General features: G+C 42.1%; 1 protein-coding gene across 1 annotated transcript; it reads left to right on the top strand.

Annotated features, from left to right (window-relative positions):
- The first annotated feature begins 2,436 nt into the window (after positions 1-2,436).
- Positions 2,437-23,702, top strand: LOC132207534 (protein S100-B-like). Its single transcript, XM_059643442.1, has 3 exons — positions 2,437-2,474; positions 12,042-12,191; positions 23,208-23,702. Exons 2-3 carry the CDS (start codon positions 12,060-12,062, stop codon positions 23,349-23,351), a joined length of 276 nt encoding a protein of 91 aa, XP_059499425.1. The 5' UTR covers positions 2,437-2,474; positions 12,042-12,059; the 3' UTR covers positions 23,352-23,702.
- Positions 23,703-25,308: the final 1,606 nt, after the last annotated feature.

Raw genomic sequence — 25,308 nt, 5'->3', positions numbered from 1 at the left:
TTATTTGTAAATATTGAAAGCCAGAGGTTGAAGGAATAAGATCTCTACTGCAACTCTAATAAAAGTTTCGATGGTAGAATGGGAGAAATCCAAGAAAATTGCAGGCTTCTGTCTTGTTGAAGGCCTTGCCGAAGTCCACATAGACAATGCTGTGCCTTCATCTATTTTCTTGGTCACCTCTTCAAAAAAAAACTCAATCAAATTCGTGAGACATAATTTCCCATGCACAAAGCCATGCTGATCATCCCTAATCAGTCCTTGTCTTTCCAAATGCATTTAGATCCTTTCTCTCAGACTCTCCTCCAACAACTTACCCACCACCGATATCAGGCTCACTGGTCTGTAGTTCCCTGTCTTTTTCTTGCAGCCTTTCTTAAATAATGGCACAAAATTAGCCATCTTTTGGTCTTCTGCCACCTTACCCGTGGCTGTCGATGATACAAATATAGCTACCAGGGGCCCTGTGATTTCTTCCCCTAGTTTTGTACAATGTCCTGAGATACTCATGAGCATATCTTAGATTAATCTGCCAGATTGAATTTAAACAAAAATCTTGGCAGTTAACTGTTCCTTCGGGCATTCTTCGTAACAGCACCTGAACCAATCTGCACGTTCTTCTCATACAGTCAAAACTGTTGTTCCTTTGAAATTTGGTAATTGGGGGTCACTTATAGCATGAGTTCAATTCGCACACTGGCTGAGGTTACCATGAAGGTCACACCTTTACAATTCTGGCCTGATGAGATAAAGACCAAAAAAAATGGCTTTTTCTTCCTGCAATACTCAAAAACAACGTTTTGAGAACTATTTGTTGAGGTAAAGACTTCACGGTTGCATTCGAAGAACAGCAGGCAAGTTTGTTATTTCTCAACCAACTTAATTAAAACAGATTATCTCATTCCTTTCTAACAACAGAGTAATTTTCTATTCAGGGAATGCAGAACAAAAGGATATAATCTTCGAGTTAATGCTAAGATATTAGACTGAAATCTAAAACTCACTCCCCGCAGTACTACAGATGTTGGATCAATAGAATTTTGTGGGATAAGGTATTAAGATCTCAGTGGTTAGCATTGCTGTCTCAGCACTAGGGACCCTGGTTCGATTCCACCCTCAGGCGAACTGTGTGGAGTTTGCACATTCTCTTCATGTCTGCGTGGGTTTCCTCCAGGTGCTCTGGCTTCCTCCCACAGTGCAAGGATGTGCAGGCTAGGTGGATTGGCCATGCTAAATTGCCCATACTGTTCAGGAATGGATCTGGGTGGGATGCTCTGAGGGTCGGTGTGGACTTGTTGGGCCAAAGGGCCTGTTTCCACACTGTAGGGATTCTATGGAACCAAAGCAATTGTATCATGTTGAGGTTGACAACAGCCCTGATCTAATTAAATGTCAGAATACGCTTGAGGGGCTTAAATGGCTTATTCCTGTTCTGAAGGTACTTTCACTGCAGTGTCAGAAAAACATCCTTTAATGCAGTTTCATTTTTTCCATTATTATAAAGTGTATGGCTTCTGCGATTGGAAGTTCCAAGTTGTCACTCAGTTGTGCCAAAATAAAGGTAAATTTACGCTACATGTCAGAATATGGAATTTCAGAGACAGCATTCCTCATGTCAAGTTAACCCCAAAGTAGTGCTTGCAGGCTGTACACCACAGAAAATTGTTGGCACAATGCTGAAATTAATTTCATTACAATTAGCCAAGAAAAGGGGCTGTTATTGCATCTTGCTTTCTGAAGAAGGGTCTAGATCTGAAACATCAGCTTGCCTGCTCCTCTGATGCTGCTTGGCCTGCTGTGTTCATCCAGCTCCACACCTTGTTATCTCTGTTATTGCATCAGTCTGGGTTGAATCGATGAGGGTAAGTAGTAGTATTTTAATCAATATGCATCGAACACCACTTAAATATAATGATTCCATTCATTCTACATCAAATATTGTGTCCATTTCTTGTTCTTGATAATCGGTGGATAGGTTCAGAACTATTTTTGAATAACACAGGGGTAAATACAGCTAGGCAAAGAATTTTATGGCCCAGAAAGAGGCTATTTGGCCCAACAGGTCTAAGAGAGTGTTTATGTTCAGCCCAAACCTCCATTTTACATAATCTCAACATATTAATGTAGTTCTATTCCTCTGCCCATCCTGTACTAATCTAGTTTCTCTTCAAATGTATTGATGAAATGTATAACCTTTTAAATTTGCTTTGGAAACTAGCTTTGCAGAACCTGTACCTAATGCACTTTTACACTAAGTGATCCATTAAATCACTAAAAGCATCATATTAAAACCAAATCATAAGCAATTAGCAGTAAAATCCATTGGCTCATAAACTTACAGTGAACCAATGAATAATGTAGGCTGTTTCAGACTGGGCATGCTTAGAGCGAAGAGAACTAAAAGGGACCAAAACTGTCCAGTTCAACTCATTGCATTCAAGCATCAAGCAGAGATCAATCCAGAAGTAAAATACAAGGTGAGTACAGTTCTTTGCACAAAAATATTGATTTGAAATTAGAAAACCGCTAATCAGGAAACAAAGTTCAGAATTAACCTTTCAGTATCTTGCTTAGCTCATCCTTGTTAGAAATAAATTTGTCATATCGAGACTGTTACAAAAATAATAGGATAGAAATTTGGTTATGCAGTACGTGTTTTTCAGAGAGCTAAAAGGCCTGCAATACGCCAGGCAGCATATGCCATTACAAGCTAGAACTGTGCTATCTGTCGTTTTGGTAGATGCTACAAGAGGGTGTATCGTGCCCGGACCTGAAACTGATTAATGCTTTTCAAAACAAATAAGGGGCCTAACTAATACGCCAGCCAGAAAAAAAAAGTTTACATGCAACCTTAACAGGTGCTTAAAGCAATTGCTGCAAACTTCAACCAAAAGAGAACTTTTTAAGATGTGTCTGTTTGCACATGGAACCACAATGAGCAGGAGGTCTCCTATTAATCTCTCAGGGGCAGGGCGAGTGTGAAGATGATCCCCTCAAAAGTTTTATCGGCTGTGTTTGCATCATGTTGATGATTTATAACAAAAAATGAATATTAATCCAGTTCCCAAATACAAATATAGCAGAAACTGTTTCCAAATGTACAAACAGAGGGTATGAATTAAATTCATAAGGAAGTATTACTGCATTAATATGACTGGCAGAGCAGATTACATGAACGATGCAAAGCTTTACTGCGTGTTTTCATACGTACAGCAGAGGGATATATACCATCAAGGACTGATTAAGTAGTTTAAGTGAAGCTGTAAATTAATTCAAATCTTATGTATTAACATGTACTCTTAGACACTGAGCCAAATATATAATTGGCTAGAGAATAGTTTATTCACATTTTGTTGAAATTAGAACATAGAACACAGAACATTACAGCACAGTACAGGCCTTTCGGCTCTCGATGTTGTGCCGACCTGCCATACAAACCTGAAGCCCATCTAACCTACACTATTCCATGTACGTCCATATGCTTGTCCAATGACGACTTAAATGTACTTAAAGTTGGCGAATCTACTACCGTTGCAGGCAAAGCATTCCATACCCTTACTACTCTCTGAGTAAAGAAACTACCTCTGACATCTGTCCTATATCTTTCACCCCTCAATTTAAAGCTATGCCCCGTCGTGCTCGCCCTCAGCATCCTAGGAAAAAGGCTCTCCCTATCCACCCTATCTAACCCTCTGATTATCTTATATGTCTCAATTAAGTCACCTCTCAACCTTCTTCTCTCTAATGAAAACAGCCTCAAGTCCCTCAGCCTTTCCTCGTAAGACCTTCCCTCCATACCAAGCAACATCCTAGTAAATCTCCTCTGCACCCTTTTCAAAGCTTCCACATCCTTCTTATAAAGTGTGAGCCAAACTGTACACAATACTCCAAGTGCGGCCGAACCAGAGTTTTGTACAGCTGCAGCATAACCTCATGGTTCTGGAACTCGATCCCTCTATTAATAAAAGCTAAAACACTGTATGCCTTCTTAACAGCCCTGTCAACCTGGGTGGCAACTTTCAAGGATCTATGTACGTGGACACTGAGATCTCTCTGCTCATCTACACTACCAAGAATCTTACCATAAGCCCAGTACTTTGCATTCCGGTTACTCCTACCAAAGTGCATTGCCTCACACTTGTCTGCATTAAACTCCATTTGCCAGCTCTGCAATTTATCTGTGTCTCTCTGTAACCTACAACATCCTTCATCACTATCCACAACTCCACCGACCTTAGTGTCGTCTGCAAATTTACTAACCCATCCTTCTACGCCGTCATCCAGGTCGTTTATACAATAAGACGAATAGCAATGGACCCAACACCAACCCTTGTGGTACACCACTAATAACTGGCATGTACTGTAATTATGTTGCATGCTTTAAGGTAAGCTTCAATAGGAATCAATACCTATTCAGGCCCTCCTCAAGCTTTAGGTGATTGACTGATAACTGTCCCTCAGTCAGCTGAGCCAGCTACCCTATTAACCTTTTTCAATGGAGAGAGAAAAGATTTACCAGCTTTATTGCCACGCTGTCCAATTTCCCTGAATTATAACCTCACTTGGGCTGTCATGCTCTGGATGCGATCTCTCCTTTCTGACAGTGTGCAATTTACTGCAAATTCACATAGGATTAAACTAACTAGAGAGATTAGTACATGAATCAAATAATGATGTGAGAGACAGGTTTTCCCAGTTCACAGGGTGATTATAACAGTGCCGGGAAGAAGGGTCTAGGCCTGAAACGTCAGCCTTGCTGCTACTCTGATGCTGCTTGGCCTGCTGTGTTCATCCAGCTCTACACCTTGTTATCTTATTGCCAGGAAAAGAATCGGTTCCATTGGGACAGGTGCTGGTTAAACCAGTATGGAACCAGTATCTTTGCAAATCAATTAACTGGGTTGCAGATGAGGGGAGATTCATAATTCTATAATGAGAAAGATCAAGGTCATGGAGCAAAATAGTGAGTTAGGAAAAGACAAGTTGAGACAGGAAAGGTCAAAGAGTTCGAGTAATACTGCATCAGAGGTTGAAGTTCAAGTCACAGAAAATGGTAGAAAGTTAAAGTTAAAGGCACAAAGTTTGAATGTGCAAGGTATTGGTAAATTAGATGAATTAATGGCACCAACAAAGATAAACTGAATTGATCTAAAATCCATTATGGAGAGATGGAAACTATGCAATCAATATTGGGAATTAAATATTGCAGGATATGGTAGAACAATGGCTATCACTCCTGTCTCACAGTGCCAAGGACCTGGTTCCATAGAATCCCTACCGTGTGGAAAAAGGCCCTTCAGCCCAACAAGTTCACACCGCCCCTCAGAGCATCCCACCCAGACCTATCCCTCTATAACTGACCTAATCTACACATGCCTGAACACTACGGGCAATTTAGCATGGCCAAACCACCTAGCCTGCACATCTTTGGACTGTGGGAGGAAACCAGAGCACGCAGAGGAAACCCATGCAAGACACGGGGAGAATGCGCAAACCCCAAACAGACAAGTTGCCCAAGGGTGGAATCGAACCCAGCCCCTGGCACCATGAGGCAGCAGTGCTAACCACTGAGCCACCATACCACCTACTGATTACAGCCAGTGGAGTTTGCACATTTTCCCTCTGTCTACATGGGCCCCCTCTGAGTGCTCCAGTTTCCTCCCGCAGTCTTAAGATATGCAGGTTAGGCAGATTGGCCATGCTAAAAATTGCCCCTGGTGTCCAGAGATGTGTAGGTTAGTCATGGTTAAAAACCTCATGTGGGGTTACAGGGATAGGGTGCGTCAGGATGGGACACTCTTGAAGGGGGGGAATGTTGGTGCAGGCTTGATGGGCCGAATGGCCTCTTTCTGCACTGTAAGGAATTTATGACTTGATGTTTTGAAAAGACTATCAAATGGAAAAGCAGGAATTTGCCCTGATCACTGAGAACAACATAAGTAATAAGAATCTTGGCTCCAAGGAGTAAGAAGTTGAATCAGGGTAGGTAGAGGTAGGAATAACGGGATGAGAAAACGCTGGTGGGAGTAGATTAATGAGCCCCTGTAACAGTTTATACTGTTAGACAAAAATATTAATGAAGAAATAGGAGGAGTTTATAACAAAGTCATTCCATTTATCATGGGGAGTTTAATGTCATGGAATAGACAAATTAAAATTGGCAAAAGTAGTTCAATGGGAATGCATTTGAGCCAGTTTGCTACAGCAATATATTCATGGAGCCATCCAGAAAAAGAGGCTATTTTAGATGTTTTCTTGTGCCTTGAAACAGGGTTAAATTGTCATATTGAAGTTAGAGATGCTTTAAAATGATTAATTTCACGGAAATGTTACAATACAGGAGGAAGCCGTTCAGCTCATCATGCTTGCACTGGCTCTTCAAATCAGCATCATTATCTAGTGCCAATCTCCTGCATTTTCCTCGTACATTTGCACACTATTTCTATCTCCAAAGAACTCTCTTGGATGCCTCCATCACACTTCCAGGCAGTGCATTAATACCCTAACTACTCACTATGAAAATACATTTTTCTCACATTACCCTTGCTTCTTTTGCAATTACTGGAAATCTGTGCCCCTCCTGTTCTGTTCCTTTCATGAATGGGTACAGCTTCTCCTATCTACTCTCTCCAGGCCACTCATGATTTTGAAAAACTCTTGTAACTTTGCTCTGAGCTTTCTTGTCTCCCAGGAGAACAGTCCCAATTTATTCAATCTATCCTCATCACTGAGATTTCTTATTCCAGGAACCATTTTTGTAAATCACTTCTCCACTCTCTCAAATGTGTTCACATCTTTCTGCTAACATCACACTGACAACCGTGCAAAATAGTAAAGTTGAGGTCTAACAAATGTTTTATACAACTTCAAATCACCTCATTGCTCTTGTACTCCATGCCCCTATTAATTAATCCAAGGACACTGTGTGCCTTACTGTTTGCTGTCTTCACTGATCAGTGCATATATGCACCTAGGTTCCTCTACTTCTCCACCACCTACAGAATTGTACTCCTTTTATATTTTCTTTCAATGCTTTTCCTATTAAAGTGCATCACATCACACTTCTCTGCATTGAACCTCATCTGCCACTGCACCAAACTTCTCAATGTCCTTTCAGTATTCACATTTCTCACAGTTTACAATTCTTTCAAGTTTCATGCCATCTGCAAACTTTCAAGTTGTCCCTTGCACACCAAGGTCCAGATCATTAATGCATACCAGGAAAAGCAAGGGTCCTAGTTCTGATCCCTGGGGAACTCTGCACTGAGTTCTGCTTGGCTAAACAAGCATGCTGTGCATGAAAACAGTGAATTAGGTGAGACAGGGAGAAGGTGAAGCTAAAACTAAAAGACTGAGCGCAGTAGCTGCAATTGGGGAGGGAGGGGAATGGCCTCTCGGGAAAGCAGCATCAGCCAAGTTCATGGTACAACAGGTGGCTCCATTGCACAAATGGAGAGGAAAATGTTCAGCAGGACTATGGTGATAGGGGATTCAACAGTAAGGGCAACAGACAGGTGCTTCTGTGGCCACATTGGTGAATTAGGATGGGATATTGTCGCCCTGGTGCCAGTGTCAGAGATATCATGAAGCCACTGCAGGATATTCTGGAGCAAGAGGATGAATAACCAGTGATTGGAATACATACAAGTAAACACAGGGATCCGGATCTAAAAGCTAAACACAAGAAATGTGAAGTAAATTAAAATGCAGGACCTCAAATGTAATAATCTTAGGATTACTCCCAGTGTCACGTACTAGCAAGAGGAGGTATAAGAGGATAGATCAGATTAATCCATCATTGGAGAAATGGTGTCACAGGAAGGGGCTTAGATTCTTGAGGCATTGGAACCATATCTGGGAAAGGTGGGACCTGTATGAGCCTGACTGGTTGCACATGGACAGGGCTGAGATAAATATCCTCATGGGGCTTTTACAAATTCTGTTGGTGAGTTTTAAACTAGTATTGTAGAGGGATGGGAACAAAAGAGCAGGCTTAGAGGGGTAAGATTCAGATCAGGAAACATGAGGTTAGTGATGTAGTCAGCAACCTGGAAAGATAAAAGAAACTAGGATTAAAAAGCATCTAGCAAAGGAAATTGGGGTTGAGCTGTTTATGCAAGGAGTATTACAAACAAGGCAGGTGAACTAAGGGCATGGGTAGACACATGGTAGCGCAATGTTGTTGTTTCAACAGAAACCTGGCTGAAGCGAAGGTGGGGGGGGTGGTGTCAATATCCTGGGATATAGAGTTTTCAGGCAGGATAGTGTGTGACAATAAAGAAGGGAAAATAGCAGTATTGCTTAAAGCATGAACTACAATTGTGAGAAGGGATGCTAGACTGAACGGGTTAACAAATGAGGCTTTATGGGTTGAATAAAACAAGGGGCAGTCACACAGCTAAGAATATACTACAGACTCCCAAATAGTGAAAACGCAGATAAAAGAACATGTATGTAGCTAAACTTCCGCCTGTAGGAAATAGGAGGGCAACAAAAGAGGAGACATTAACTATCCCACTATCAACTTGGCTTCAAGCAATATAAGGGGTAGTGAGGGTGAAAAATTCAGGTACTGTATCCAGGATTTCTTTTTTAAACAATACACAACAAGCCCATCAAGAGGAGACAGAAGTCTGGATTTAGTTTTAAGAAATGAAGATAAGCAATTAGGTGAAGTGGCAGTGGGTGACCATGTCGGGGATAATGGCCACAATTCCCATAGATTTAGTACTATTATGGAAAGAGATAAATCAGGAGTAAAAGTTTTTAACTGGGGGAAGGCAAGTTTGACAAAATTGAGAAGTGACTTGGCTGAGGCGGACTGGACAGAACTGCTAAAGGATAAATCAGTGGGAGGCACTAAAAGTGAGAAAGCAGACACGTCCCCACCAAAAATATGAATGGTACAGCCAAATTTAGATCCCCAATGTTGCTTGGAAAAATACAGGGGAAGATTAAACAGCAAAATAAGGTTTATGATTATCAAAAACACTCAACACTGCACTTAACTGAGAGGAGTATAGAAAGTATAGGGATCAAGTTAAAAGAGAAATGAGGAAATCAAAAGAGAGGAAATGAAAAATATTAGAAAGCAAGATAAAGGAAAACTCAAAGATGTTTTATCACTACGTAAACAGCAAAAGGATAGTTCAGAAAAAAGTGGGACCTATCAGAGATGAAGAGGGAAACCTGTGTGAAGAGGCAGAGGATACAGAAAGAATTTTAAATAAATTCATTTTCACAAAGGAAAGAGATGAGTGTATATAGTAATCAAAGAGGAGCAAATACTAGACAAAATAATAACAGGAGAGGAAGTGTTAGAGGAGTTGGAATCCTTGAAAGTGGATAAGTTGACAGGGCCAGATGGATTGTTCCCTCGGATGTTTAAAGAGGTCAGGGAGGAAATAGCAGATACATGGAGGATTATTTTCCAATCCTTATGAGACACACGAGGTGTTGGAAGACCGGAGAAATACAAATGTGGTTCTGTTGTTTAAAAAGGGTACAAAGGAAATGGCAAACAATCAGAGGCCAGTTGGTCTTACTTTGGTGGTGGGTAAATTGTTACAATGAATACTGAGCGATTGGATAAACTAGCACCGAGAAAGGCACGGACTAGTCAGGGATAGTCAGCATTGCTTTGATAAGGGAAGGTCATATCTTACAAATCTGATTCTTCTTGTCACTTCCTCAAAGAATTCAATGAGGGTAGTGCAGTGAATGTTGTCTATGTGGATTTTAGTAAGGCATTTGACAAGGTCCCACATGAGTGAACAGTAAAAAGTGTAAAAGCCCATAGGATACAGAGTAATGTGTCAAACTGGATCCAAAGTTGGCTTAATGAAAGGGTAATGGTCAATGGCTGTCCTTGTGAATGAAAAGCTGTTTCAAGTAGTGTTCCGCAGGGCGTGGTATTGGGACCCCTACTGCTTGTTTTTATACATTAATAATTTAGACTTGAACGTGGTGGGGGGGCATAATTGGGAAATTTGCAAATGACACAAAAATTGGCCGTGTAGTGGAGAGTATAGAGAAAGCTGTAATCTTCAAAATGATATAGTTGGGTTGGTGGAGTGGGCAGGACAGTGGCAGGTGCATTTCAAATCTGATAAGTGTGAGGTAATGCATTTTAGGGATGTCAAACAGTAAAAGGGAATACACAATAAATGGGAATGTGCTGAGAAGGGTAGATGAAATGAGAGATCTTGGCTTGCAATTGCACAGGTCCCAGAGATTGCAGTACAGGGAGATAAGGTTGTAAAGCGGGCATATGGAATGCTCTACTTCATTGTTCGAGGTATAGAATATAAAAGCAGGGATATAATGATGAAACTGTATAAAACAGTGGTGAGGCCACAACTGGAGTGCTCTCTTCAGTTCTGGTCACCACATTACAGGAAGGACGTACTAGCTATGGAAACAGTGCAGAGAAGATTTACTAGAATATTGCATGGGCTGGGGATCTGTAGCTAAGAGGAGAGATCGGATAGGTTGGGGCTGTTTTCTTTGGAACAGAGAAGGTTGGGGGGGCAGCTACATGATTGCGGTATACAAAATTATGAAGGGTACAGATAGAATAGACAAGAGGAATGTGTTGTCCTGGAAAGAGGGTTCAAAAACCAGGAGTTATAGTTTCAAGCTAAGTGGCAGAAGGATTATAAGGGACATGAGAAATAAGTTTTTTAGGCAGAGTGTGGTTGTTATCTGGAATTTGTACTGCCTGAGTTGGTGGTGGAGGCAGAGGCCCTAAACTCTTTCAAAAAGTACCTGGTCTACATCTTAAGTGCTGTAAGCTGCAGGGCTATGGGCTGTGTGCAGGAGATGGATTAAAATGGGCATCTGGATGTGTCTGGGTTGGCACTGACAAGATACACTCTTGTGCTATATAATTTCTGTTTTCTAACTCCACTACAAACATTCCACCAGCCCAAAAAAATCTATTGATCATTACTCTGTGTCCTATCACTCTGCCAATTTTGAATCCATGTTGCTTTTGCCCCTTTTGTACCATGACCTAGAACTTTCCTCACTGTTGTGCGACACTGTATCGAACACCTTCTGGAAATCCATGTGCACCATATCAACAGCATTACCTTCATCGAACCTTTTGGTTACCTCCTCAAAAACTCGCAACAAGTTAGGTAAACATGATTTCCTTGTTAGAAATCCATGCTGACTCTTCCTAATCAATCCATCTTCCATGGGATTACTAATTCTATCCCAAATAATTGTTTTGAGAGCTTCGCCATCACGGAAATTAAACTGAATTTCACACTGAATCCAAGAGTAACAGACTTAGGTCTGTATCTAGAATATTACAGTGAACTAACAACATAGGCATGAGGGGCAAATTTGCTAAGTAGATTGGGAAATTAGATTTCAATTATGTCAACAGACAAGCAATGACAAACATTCAAAGAAATACTTCATAATTCTCAACAAATACAGATTCCTTTGATAAATTAAAAAGTGCAGTGATCCTCATCTGTGGTTAATTAAAGAGATTAAGTATTAGACTAAAAGAAGCTTATAATACTACCAAGAGTAACACAACAAGGTTGGGGAGGAAAGTAGAAAAAGATGTCCAAAAATTGATCAGAGAAAGTAAAAAGAATGAGAGTAAACTAGGAAGTAGTAGAGAAACTGATTGTTAAAGTATTCTAAAACTATAAACAAAAGAACGGAGTAACAAGTGTCTCTTTGAGGCTGAGACAGGGGAAGTAACCGTAGGGAAAAAGGAAATGGCAGAGACATTAAAACAGTATAAAATAGCCCATAATTGGTTCTCTAATTCCAAATTTCTCTCAGAAAACTGTTAAGGTGGCTAATGTTGGAAATGGACATAGCATAGTGACATCTGTTTTTTTTAAAAAACTGCTGGGGGATGCTAATACAGACTTTAATCTTGATTTGAACTAATTTCAACCTTTTGAATATTTGATTCAGATGCTAGACATGAAGAGCAAGACAAAGGATTACTTCTCTAGCCCTGGTATCATAAAGTATATACTCATTGTTGCCCCATATTCTCTCTTTCTTAACAGGAAAACTGACTGGGCAGAATGTCTGACCTGGAGAATGCAATGATTGGTATCATAAAAGTCTTTCACAAGTACACAGAATGCAAGAGGGATAAACTTAAGAAAACACAGCTAAAGGCTCTTGTCAACAATGAGTTAAGCCAGTTTATTGAGGTAGAAAAAAATTCGAAGCAATGACTCAATATATTATAATATTTCTGTTATGTTGTGACACAGTCCTGTGATGAATGCTCATGCAATGTACATCTGATATGTTGCTCCAAATAAGCACTTCAGTTGTTTTGCATCTCATCTTTTTATTGCATTGATAAATTTTAACAGACTTAGGTCTTTTGTATATTAATGCCAGAGCTGGAGATACTGGAAAATTGTTCCAAATAGTACTTCAGTTGTCACGAGGTACCACACAGACTTTACAAAAGTAAATAAACAATAGGAGCAGGAGTTGACTGTATGGCCCCTCAAGTCTGATCTGCCATTCAATAAGATCATAAGATCTGCGTTAATCCCACATTCCAGCCATGGTGGAATTCTCTAGGGTAGGGTTTTGAGCATTCACAGCCCTAAGTGAATAAGTTTATTCTCACCTCAACTGTAAATGATCAATTCCTTAACCTGAGGCTGTGCTTACCGCCAGTCCTAGATTCCCCAGCCAGAGGAAGTAACCTGTGTGTTAACTTTGTCAAGCACCTTCCGAATCTTACATTTCAATATCAGCACGTCTCATTATCCCAAACTCCATTCGGAAGCGGTCAGACCTGCTCTCATTTCAGGAATCAAGTACACTTCCACTACTTTGCCTGCAAGGCAAGGATATCCTTGCTTCAATATGGAGACAAAGCTACACACAGTGCACAAACTGTAATCTCACCAAAACTCTGTATTAAGATTTCCTTCTTCCTGTACTCCAAAATTCTTTCTGTAAAGGAAACATGCCATCTGCCTTCCTAATTGCAGGCTGCAAATTCACACCTTTTTTTGTTCTTTATACAAGAGCACCCCAACTCTCTCTGAACATTTAACAGTTCCGCATCTTTCAAACATATACTACTGTTCTATTCGTATTACCAAAGTGAATAAAGGCACAATTTTCCACTTCATACTCCATCTGCCACCTTGACATCAACTCGCTTAATCTGCCTGCGTGCTGAATTCTTCCATTTTTTTTGGCAGTGATTTTTTTCAGTGAGATTCAATGAGCAGTCCACCACGGCCCATACCAACTTTTCTCGAACAACATTTTGCTCTTCAGCTCATTAATTATGCAACCAGCCACTATGGCACCCAACTCCAGAATCATGTGGCCAGACAGATGGAAGTGCTGGCCACTGCTGGCACCTTGCGACAGTCACACTCCTGGTGCCATGCTACACTCCAGCTTCACGGCATTTCAGGAACTACGTATTCTCCTATAATAGTGCACGACTGTAATCCTGCAAATGGCCCAGAATGGGAAGTTGGCACTCTGTTTTGCAGACAGAGACTTGGACATGCAGGTGGACAGGGTGGCCAAAGACGGGCAATGCTTTCTCCCCTCACACTGCCTAAGGGTGTCACTCCACTTAATAGCTAGTCCAGCTGAAAGAAAGTTAATTACCTGCTAAGTGCCAGCATTTTCTCTCTGCTACGTCACACTCTCAGGGTCACAACTACTCACTTTAACTTTTCCATTGCGCTCAGCTCTCACCTAACTCATCATCCAAAATTTCAAAGCCTCCTATGCTCTTTGATTTCTACACAGTCACTAGACAGACCTCACCAACTCTCCTGTCCCTGCATCAACACTAATACCTTCCCATCCAGTTCCATCATCCTCCTCCTCTCTTTACGTATCTTGTAGAGAAAAGAAATGTCTCTTAACTGGATGGAGAGGGCAGAAAGCAGTGATGAATGTTACGTTTCTCATCCCATGTGAGGGAAAAATGCTGCAGTTGGCTGGAGAAGGAGGGGGTGCACCAGGACCTTCATGAGCAACCAACAGAGGAAGCGTCATTGGGCTGTCCTGCACTGCCCTCCTGTGAACGCCAATGCTAACTCATTCTTATCCTGAACAGGCCTTTGCCCATTTTTCACATCTATTTCCCTCTTCTCTTATGCAAGCACTCGTGGGATCCAGTGAATCACTACAGGATAGAGGCCAGCACCACCAGCTCTCACATCTATCTCAGCCTCTGAGGAAGAAGCCACAGAACCCCTGAGGATGCATCAGCAAGGCTTTCACCTGTATCCCCCACCAGGTCAGATGTTGTCTCTTTGGTGATTTCTCTTTTCCGAATAGATCTGGGAGCACAATCTGATGAACATATCGCTGACCCATCGCCCCAGGTGGGCAAGGAAGAAATGGCCCAGGTTTCCAGCACTCAGAGGACTACCAAAGACTACCACTTTAGGCAGAAGATTGTGCATTTTGATGAAATCATCATTAATGTCCAAGACAGAAAGGCTCAGACTAGTTTATCCACGACAATTGGTAACCTGGAACATAGGATAGAAGAGTCCAAAGTTATCGGACCATGATGGCTCCAACATGTGTGTCTGTCTGCTTCCATTCATAGGCTGCCTCTTGCCCTGGAGAGCCAGGTCCAGCACACTCAGTGTCTGCTGGATATACGCACAGAGCTGTACTCTGTCGCTATAGCCACAGGTGTTTAGTGTTAATGGCAAGATGAGGAACCTTAACACCCTTCCAGGTGCTCCTTCCTCTCAGGAAACAAGGTGGTGACAATAGGTAGTCCTCGGAGGAGGAATCAAATACAAGACCCTCAGAAACTTCCTCTCAGGACATTCTCGAATGTCCAGCCCCACAACCTTCCCACTGCCTGTGCCACTGAATCCTGCAGAAGTCTAAGCCTGGAAAGGTGAGCCTGCATTTCATCAGGCCTGGGCCCTCTAAACCCAAACACCCTCGACATTGAACAACCAAGACTTCCAGAACAACACTGTTAACTACATAGTAGGGTCTCTCTCTACCACAGCTACAGAGGTCAGGACTGCACTTTGACAGAGTCTAAGGGAAAGGAAGCTAAATGCCTCCTGAGGTCATACAGGTAATAAATACTTCATTGTCAATAACCTTGCAGTTTTGTTCATATATGTTCACTTGCACTCTTAAAATATCTGCTCTCATCCCTTTGTAGCCGTTGGAGTTGGTGAAGTTATTCTTGTTTGATGTATGAGCAGTCTCTTCAGACTTTGCCAAGTTGTAATGACCAAGCATCGCTCCTCTCTCACAAGCAACTGACTCCTTAACTACAGATTTCAGCAGACATGAAGAATCTTTGGACCACACTTTTGACTGCAACCAACGGATTGCACTTTAACACAGACAACACTGAGGCTAAAAGTAATATATAAGGGTATTTGTAGGGCTCAGCCTGCTCGCTCCATCCACAATTGCACCCAAAATAGACTGAGAATGCAGAATCAGTGATATTTCCACACATCTCTGCAAGCAATGTTTAATTCTGCCTTTCAACTTTTCAAGGGAGCACATTATACACTTCCACTCTTTAATGGCAATAGAAGTACACATCTCCACTCTCCCTTATAGTTCACTGGGCTGCTGGGAGAAGCTGGACAACACACTGCCTCTCTCAGGTCAAACACTGTCCTGTAGGATGCTCAAATTCTTTTGGGCTATTTTAACAGGCTACTTAAATTTTGAAATGTTGAAAGTAAAGTGATGATGAAAGTATGAAAAGGTAGTGCCTCAGGATTGCTACCAACCTGATACCTCTCATGAGGGAATGCATTCCACAACACTCGCACCCTCACTGAAGCTTAAAAAGCTATATAGTCTCAGTGCCATGTGACCTATTGCCCTGTTTCACTGATTGATCTTTTCTTGCAAACAGTGACAAAGATCAGATACTTTAGGGTGGGATCAACCCAAAGATACCGTGCATACAATCAAACATATGGGTAAGGAATCATTCAACAAAGTTCAAGCAGTACAGAAATAACCAGGTTTCCATGTACTGTTGGCGATAGGGATTGCATGCCAAAAAGAACATCTCATTCATGCAATAAGGGGTTTCAATAGGCTGTATCTGACCTTGCACACGAGGTGCATTGCTCTATCATAGTCTCCTAGATGTCTCCCTTATTTTCCTCATTAGAAGATTGCTCTTAATGCCCCATTTATTCTGCATCCAGCAACCCCACCCCACTTTCATCTGCTCCAATTGTGAACATTAATGATGTGGCCACTCTTTCCTGGGTTATAATGCATGGCCCACTGGAGTGGTCTTGGCATCAAGATCTCATCTTCATGATACAGGAACCTGAGAGTTTTCCAGTATGTACACATCAAGGCACCCTCCAGGATACCTGGTGGACAGCGGTGAAATTTTGCATGGTTGGTCTGACTTAAGCTGGACATTGTTGGAGTGGAAGGCTTTTCCGTTGATGTGTGCTATAGGATGGTGATAGGTCTGAGGTCTCAAAATCTGCAGTCTGCAGTGCTTGGGTGTTGGAGGAATATATCAATATTGGACAGTCCCAGTGCCGGAGTTGTTTCACTCACCTGATTGTATAGGAAGGATACAACCTGGTATCATCTGGAAAAACTGCAACACTGACAGCCCAGATCCATTTTGGGGTTGCCCCAGATGTCTCCAGTTGATGCTTAGGACAAGCTGCTGGCATAACCCTTCAGGGCAGATGTAATCTTGATGGGCACCAGGTTGGGATGATCATTCACTTCTTCTGAGAGGAAAGTCTGTTCCAGCAAAATTTGATGATCCAGCTCAGTGATGATGGCCTGGGTTATTTCTTAGTCCCCATCTTGCTTGATTCCTCAGAAATGTAGATGACGATGACAGTGAGAGCAGTAGATTCAGGGGTCTGGTTCATTGTTCTGTCTCCTTGGATAATCTGCTTTTCCCTCTGGAGGCTGTACAGCAACTGCTGGAGGCTGCTGTTGTTGTAATTGTGCTCTTCACTGTCAAGAAAGACTCCTCCAACCACAGAATCTATCTCAGGTACATGAGCAGATAAAAAAATGACAACTGTCTGAACTGCAGCATATCATTAATGGTACCCTTGAAACAATGTGCGAAGTCCTGATGGAATAATTCCACAGGGGCCGACATGCCATCACCAAGTCACTCTTTATTTACATGTGGAGAGTCCTTAACACTAATCCAGCTCCCTCAGAGCCAGCTCTCTGCGTGCCAGCATGTCTGACAGTCTTGTTTTAATCTGTCAGACAGGGGTCCCTGATCAGGGCTGTTAATCTGGTCCAATCAGTGAACTCCAGCTGGCTGACTTCATTATAATCACTACATCCTTCATCCTTAGAGTCCGATGACATAGGCCAGTTCTATCTTTAGTATCATCTATCGGGGCACCTGAACACTGGGCCGGGTTCCTCTGACTTTGCTTCGGAAATGGGTAGCATATAACACAAAGTAGCTTGCTTCTTGCACCTGGAGCATTTAGGAAGAAATTCATCTGTCTCTTCAGGGAGCAGATGTGTTGAGGCTGGAACATGCGCTGTGTCCATCTCTGATTCCGAGATCTCTTCAATGCTTGACATGGAGGGAGAACCCATGGGTTCCAATAACCTTTCTAACTGTTTCAAGGAGCTGGGCATGTTTTGCTCCTGCCCCATTTTTGAACTTGCAGCTTTCATGTGGCCCACATGTACGTTCAGATTTGTCACGTTTATACATCACTAGACCTGATCACCATGCCCCTTATCCATGCAGATGGCTCCTACACCAAACTTCACCCCCTGCAGTAAATGGTCCTCTTGCTTGGCAGAATTTTGTGTCCAGCACTGGTGTTCCTGATGCCGTTTCATCCTCTGTCCCAGGTCTGGGAAGATCAGTTTTAACCTGGTGCAGAGTTTTCACCCCATTAGCAACTCTGCTCGAGCAATCTCTGTAGTTACATGAGGAATGGTCCGATAATCAAATAGGAATTGGGACAGTTTGGTCTCTCGTGAAACTGTAAGCTGTTTCTTTAAGAGATAACAAGGTGTCGAGTTGGATGAACACAGCAGGCCAAGCAGCATCAGAGGAGCAGGAAGGCTGACGTTTTGGGCCTAGACCCTGCTCCTCTGATGCTGCTGGGCCTGCTGCGTTCATCCAGCTCTACATGGTATAGAGCAGTCCTTATATGATGAATTTGATTTGAGTTTAGTAAATACTCAAATTCCCTGCTGGTAAACGATGGCCCATTATCTCTGACCAACACTTCTGGAAGTCCACGTATTGCAAATTATGCTGTTTTTCTATTGTCGTCCCAGTGTTTGACGAATGAACTCTATACACATCCAACTGCTTTGAACAGGCATCCACAATTATTAAGAACAGTGAGCCTATGAAAGGGCAGGCATAGACAACAAGTAATCGGCTGTTCCCATGAACATGGGGCCGTGCTGGCAGGAATATTTGTTCTTACTGGCACTTGGGCACTACCCCACTAATGCAGCTGTGACTGCATCCAATCCTGGCCACCATATACAAGTTCTCGCCAACATCTTCATTTTGAAAACCCCTGGATGATCCTGCTGCAGTTCAGCCAGTATCTGGTGGCAACGTTTGCTCAGGAGAATCACTCTGGCTTCCCATAATAATATGCCATCCTCTATGGTGATCTGGTCTCTCTGGGCCCAGAAAAGTTTCAATGCTGGTTGTGACGGTCCTTTAGTATCCCCATCACCATCAGCTATTTCATTTTGGGCAGGACCAGCTCCTTCTGTGTCCAAAGTCTGATATTGTCAGCTATGACTGGAAGTATCCATAAAATTTTAAACCATTGTGGACTCTTCCACAGGCAGTGGCACCGGTGGAATAACAGCCAACAGGAGATGGCTCAATGCATCTGCATTTGCTACTTGGCCTCTCAGGCTGTGTTCCAACTTATAATTATACATACGTAGTAGTGGGGCCCACTGCTGAATTCAGCCTGAAGTAATGGGCAGCACTGCATTGTCCTCTTTAAGTAGATCTAGCAGGGGTTTGTGGTCCACTAATATTAAAATTCCCTGACTCCAAACATGACCACCAAGCCTTCCTTCTTTATCTGGCATTGCTTATGCTCTGCATTCGCCAAAGTCCTCGATGCATATAATATTGGGCACTCCTCTCCTTCAGGCCACCTATCACCTAATATTACTCCAATGCTGTTCAGGAAGGTATCACATGTCCATACCAGAACTCACTTGGGATCAAAGTGTGCCAACACCTTAGAGGACAACAGCTGTTTCTTCACTTCCCTGAAAACTTTGGCTTGGCTACGTGACCATTTCCAAGGCTGACCTTATAAGAGTTGATGCAAAGGTGCCAGGATGGAGGCCAGGTTATGTATGAACTTTCCACAATAATTCACCAGCCCAAGGAAAGACCTACGCTGTAGTTCAGACGTAGGAGCCAGGGCACCTTTGACTGCCCTCACTTTGACTTCCAATGGGTGTAACCCGGTCTTTTTTGACTGTAGCTCAAGTAGTTCACTTCGGGTGCCTGGAACACACAATGTTTCCAAGGCATACGCCGGCCTGTGAGAAATGTCTAAAGCCTATGTCCAAGTTTTCTAAATGCTCCTTACTGGTCTTCTCTGTCATTAGCACATCATCTAGATAAATGGAGACCTGGGGTAGACCTTGTAAAATGTTCACTACTGTCTGCTGAAATATTGCACAGGCTGATGATACTCCAAATGACAGCCTTGTATATTGGTACAAACCTCATCTAACTGCAACTGCAAGTACGCATGGCTCATGTCCAGCTTCATGAAGGATAGCCCCTCTGCCAGCTTTGTGTATAAATCCTTGTGTACGAGGGGTTGCTTATTTATCCAGCTGCGAAAAGCAGTTTACCATTTGTTGAAAATTCCCATGAAAGTGAACCGACCCAGTAGCCTTCACAATCAGTACAACTGGTGCTGCCCATTATGCAAACTGGACCGATTTGATGATTCCTTCGCTTTCCAGCCTTCTGATTTCTGCCTCGACTTTTATCCACAAGGCAAATGGCACTGGGCAGCCCTTGCAAAATTGCTTCCTGGTTAACAGGCAAGGTAGTCTTGGCTCTTTTGAAAAACTTCCAGGTATTTAATTAGGACTTCACTCAGGCAGCCATTTTCTTAGGGAAAAAACATTGAGCCAATCAAGGTGAATCATTGTCAATTATTTCCAACCCATCAGGCTGGGCCTGAGCCTTTTACTACAGTCAGTAGGAACTAAACCAGCTGCTTCTCATAGGAAACCAGAACTGAAGTTATATTCTAAATCTGTAAAAAGGTTCCGTGGTATAGGCTCTCACCATTGCCGAGGTCTTACACAAACTTAACGGTTGGCATCCAGAGTGAATTTTGTTAAAGACTGATTCTGCTATCAGTAATACAGCCGCACTAATAACCGAGCTCCATTTAGTCACACATTTATTTTGATTGGTTCTGATTTGAATATTGCTAAGCAAAGTAACTGTTCGAAATCAGCTGTAGGTGGACTTTCCAGGGTGGGCACTCTCCTGGATACCGGCCCATGAGTTCTCCTACTCAGTTTAGGTCTAATAAGACTCCTTTGGTGCCTCGAGTCTGCATACCAGCAGCAACTACAATGGCTTACCAGCCTGGATCCCGAAGAAAATTTTAACCATTTGGCCAATACTTGGCAATGTTTTGGGGTTTTGCTGGAGGAGGACCTAGAGTCCCACTGTTCAGAATATGTCCAGAGTGAGGCTATACAGTTGCCTTCACTCAAAGCTGTGTTTCCCAAGCTCAGTCACATGGGTGAGGATGTCCACTTCCATCGGAATACTCTGCAACTCATATGCTCCACTTGCCTCATTTTCCATTGATAAAGCCAGTTGCAGTGCCAGTTTGAAGTCCAGCTGGGCTTCAGCTAGTAGGTGCTTTTACATGGTCACATCATTAATTCCATATTCCAAATCATTCCTTGGCATCTCATTAAGAGTTAAACCAAAGTCACATGCCTCTGCCAGTCATCTTAACCTGGTCAAAAATCCTGATATGGATTGCCCTGGTCCTTGAATTGCTGAGTAAAAATGATAGTGTCTCAGAATTAGAGGAGGCTTTATGTTGTAATATTCCTTAACTAAATCCATCAATTGAAAGGTTTCAGTATCTGGTTCCTCAGGGAACGTCTGGCTCCTAATAACTGAGAAAGCTGCGAGTCCACAAGCTGTCAGGAGAATTACTCATTGATTTTCCAGGAAAAAAATAATGCATTCTTTCTACATACTGGGTCCAGTCTTTGGCAGGACTGAATGAGTCAAGGTTCCCAAATAACAGCATGATACCAGAAATGCTTACCTCAACTCAAAAACAACTGTTATGAGTGAATTTCTTCAGGATCATGCTTTGGTCTGGTCACCACTGAAATAACTCCACAGAGGCCAGTATCGCATCTAAAAGTCACCCTTTATTTACATGTGGAAAGTCCTTGACATTGATCCAGCTCCTTCAGAGCAAGCTCTCAGAGCGAACAGGATGTCTGATGTTCCTGTTTTTATTTTTTTCAGAGATGCTAATCTCCTGGTTATATATTTTTTTTCTTTTTCTTTCCAAACCATACACTACTGCCATCCAGCATTAGTGCTAATCTTGCTCCTGTTTTTATTGGTCAGCCAGGACTCGCTGATTGGACCAGGTTAACAGCCCCAATCAGGGAACTCCTGGCTGACCTAGTTACAATCACTCCACCTGACAGCGTGCTTTGGAGGCTTTACAGGGCCAATGTCATGCCTCAATATTCTGAGCTACATCACCTTATACAGATGTATGTCGCAGATACAAAGTGCTCATGCTACACTGAGGGACTTCTTATTCACTTATGACACATGGACATTGCTTTGGCTATCATTTATTACCCATTCCAAGTTGCTCTTGAGAAGCTGGTGGTCAACTACCTTCTCAAAGCGCTGTAGTCCATGCAACAAAAGGTACATCACAACGCTGTTAGGAAGGGAATTCCAGGATATTGTCCCAACAACACTGAAGACATGGCAATATATTTCCAAGTCATGATGGTTAGTGGCTTGGAGAGAAAATTGATGGTGGTGGTGGAATTCCTACCTATCTGATGCTCTTTGTCCTTCTCAATGTAAATAGTTTGGAAGGTACTGCCTGAGAATCTTTGGTGAAGTTCTGCAGTGCATCTTGTAGATAGTACACACTGCTGCAAATAAACATCAGTGGTGGGAGCAGTGGATGCTTATGGATGTGGTGCTAATCATATGGGCTGCTTTGTACTGGATGGTGTCAAGCTTCTGGAGTGTTGTTGGACCTACTCTAACCAAGGCATGTGGGGAGTTTTCTATCACACTCCTGACTTGTGCCTCGTAGATGGTGGACAGACTTTAGGAAGTCAGGATCATAGATCACAGAGTCCCTACAGTGTGGAAACAGCCCCTTCGGCCCAACAAATCCACACTGACCCCTGGAGCATCCCACCCAGACCTATTCTCCTATAACCCACATCCCTTAACACTACGGGCAATTTAGCGTGGCCAATTCGCCTAAACTGCATGTCTTTGGACTGTGGGAAAAAAACCAGAGCACTCAGAGGAAACCCACACAGACACAGGGAGAACATGCAAACTCCACACAGACAGTTGCCTGAGGGTGGAATTGAACCCAGGTCCCTGGTGCTGTGAATCAGTAGTGCTAACCACTGAGCCACCCTGGCACGGTGCATTACTCACTGCATAATTCCTTCTTAAAGCATTTGAGTCAGAGTTAAAGTTGGATTTTTAAAAAATCATGGAGCCAAGAGGAGCGTGATTGCTCTGACTCAACAACAATCATAATCACCCTTCCCAGAACTTACCCAAGGACCACAGCCAGTCAGGCAGGTGGTGTGATGTGTTTGCTCAGGTGAGCTTCCTGCAGATGTGTGACCAACAGCTTGTGTCAAATATGCCACTAATGCCCAGCAATCAATTTCCATCAACTCTTGGGACTTTTTTCTTCAGGTAGATTCTGTGTCTGGACACAAAAACAGGCCCACATCAAAAGTGATCCCAGAGTCACTCTATTTAGCAGCCCAGCCGAGAATATGTGAACTACTCCTTTTGTGTTTTACTGAGACTAAAGGCGATCAAATATGAGAATGAGATATTGTAATCGATCATTCCAATTATGTGTTTATGCTTATGTATTTAAATAACATTTATTTGTCTTTCTACCTATTTTGCAAAGAACATAAAAGACCAAGCGACCTTGGATACACTCATGCTGGACTTGGATGAAAATGGTGATATGGAAATTGATTTTCAAGAATTTGTCACTTTTGTTGCGATGATTACTTCAGCATGTCACAGCTTCTTTGCACTTCGAGAGTGAACTTTGCAACCAAGAGCAGGATGTGTACATTGCTTCCTGAAACGAGTTGAAAAACCTCAACTAGATAAAGAGAACAACTTTTCAAGGATAATAGAAGCATAACTATCAGCTCAAAATAAATACTATAAAGTTGGTTTGAGGGGCTAAGAAGATTCTAATCCTTTACTTGCATTCTGTCTGTTTCCATGCTGTATGATTCTATGACTCTATAACCCTGAAATATCCCACTGAATATGCATATATGTTTTACATATAAGAGTATTCTAAATCGGATGGCAGCTATAAAAGCAATGCTTCAGAAATGTCCACATAGCTGTCTTTAAATGTTATTGTCTGCTTTAAAATAATTGCACCAGTGTTAATGATTGTTTGGAAAATTTGAAGTCACAAAAGAAGTTACTCAAACGGAAGTTGTATTGATTGAATAAAGACATCTGTGAAATAAACAGCCCTGACTGTGATATGTCAGAGCTCCCCTGGCAGCAGGTAGTATTCTGAAAGACTAACTTGTAATATTCTTCAGAGCATCAGTATGAAAACAGAATGCTTTATTCTCTAAATATTAGTGGAAAACCCATTGCTTAGCATGAGGTACCCAATCTTCTTGACTTCATAGATTACAGCAGGCTTCATCCAATTACTACATTATAGTTTGAATGCACTTTAGCCATGAAGGGTAAAACAAAGAGAATTTATCAAAACATGAAGGAAACAGTTATACCTCACATACTAGTGAGTCCTGTTACCATTTGTTCTAGTAGCTTTCCTGAAATAATTCATCAGGTTTTAGGTTCTGAGCAGTTTGACATCCACAGCAAACTAAAATCAAGTTAGTTAAAATATTAAGAACTAATGAAATTTTATTTTAAAATATACATTCATTGAGCTATTAAAAATATGCACTGCCTCTGCAATGCTGCACCCATTTCTACAACATACCATAACAGTTTTCAGTATCATCACAATTTATCACTATATTGTTGCACATCAAATTGTCTTGAAAGATTCAAAATGTTTCAAAGTTCTAGGGATTCTATGTTATCATTCATATGTTATATTTAATGGCAATAGTGGTCAAACGAAACCAATACTGGTATACTTAATGTGGCAGCAAAATTCACTAACCTTGCTTAGATTTAGTGATGAATAAAAATTCCAACTTCACAAAACTAGTATCTAAACAGTTGTCATTTTCAGTTAGGTTCCTTAAAGTCTACAAAATTGCTGGTGCAACTTTCCAAAATTCTTACGAAGGGTAACCTAAGTTACTATCTCAAACAGAAACCCCAATTCTAACCTTAAAAAGTGGAGACACTGACAGAAAATTTCATTTAAAGCAAATGAGATGGGATTTTATACATCGAAGCATTAAGTACAAAAACAAAAATGAATTCGAATTTGTGTATGATGTCAGTCAGACCACTGTTGTTTGTAAGTCTGCACATCCAATTATAGAAAGAAAATTAGATTAATGGAAATAATCTAGCAAAGATTCAGTAGAATGTTAACCGAAAAAAATGCTACAATGATGCCACCCGAAGGTTGCAGGAACAACATTTCACATTTCGCTTGGGAACCCTGCAGCCCAATAGTATCAATGTGGATTTCACCAGCTTCAAAATCTCCCCTCCCCCGACCGCATCCCAAAAATCAGCCCAGCTCGTACTCGCCTCCCTAACCTGTCCTCCCACCTATCCACTCTTCCCACCTCAAAGCCCACCCCCATCTCCTACCTACTAGCCTCATCCCACCTCCTTGACCTGTCTGTCCTGGACCGACCTATCCCCTAACTCCCCACCTATACTTGCCTTTAATGGCTCCAACCCCGCCTCCTTGACCTGTCTGTCTCCTCTTCATCTAATTTCTACTTTATCCATCTTCTACCCGCCTCTCCCTCTCTTCCTATTTATTTCAGAATCCCCTTCCCCTCCCCTATTTCTGAAGAAGGGTCTAAACC

The sequence above is a fragment of the Stegostoma tigrinum genome, chromosome X (genome assembly GCF_030684315.1).
Source record: "Stegostoma tigrinum isolate sSteTig4 chromosome X, sSteTig4.hap1, whole genome shotgun sequence".
Taxonomy (NCBI): Eukaryota; Metazoa; Chordata; class Chondrichthyes; order Orectolobiformes; family Stegostomatidae; genus Stegostoma; species Stegostoma tigrinum.
Note: the sequence above shows the minus strand (reverse complement) of the source record. Positions and strands in the feature narration are given on the sequence as shown.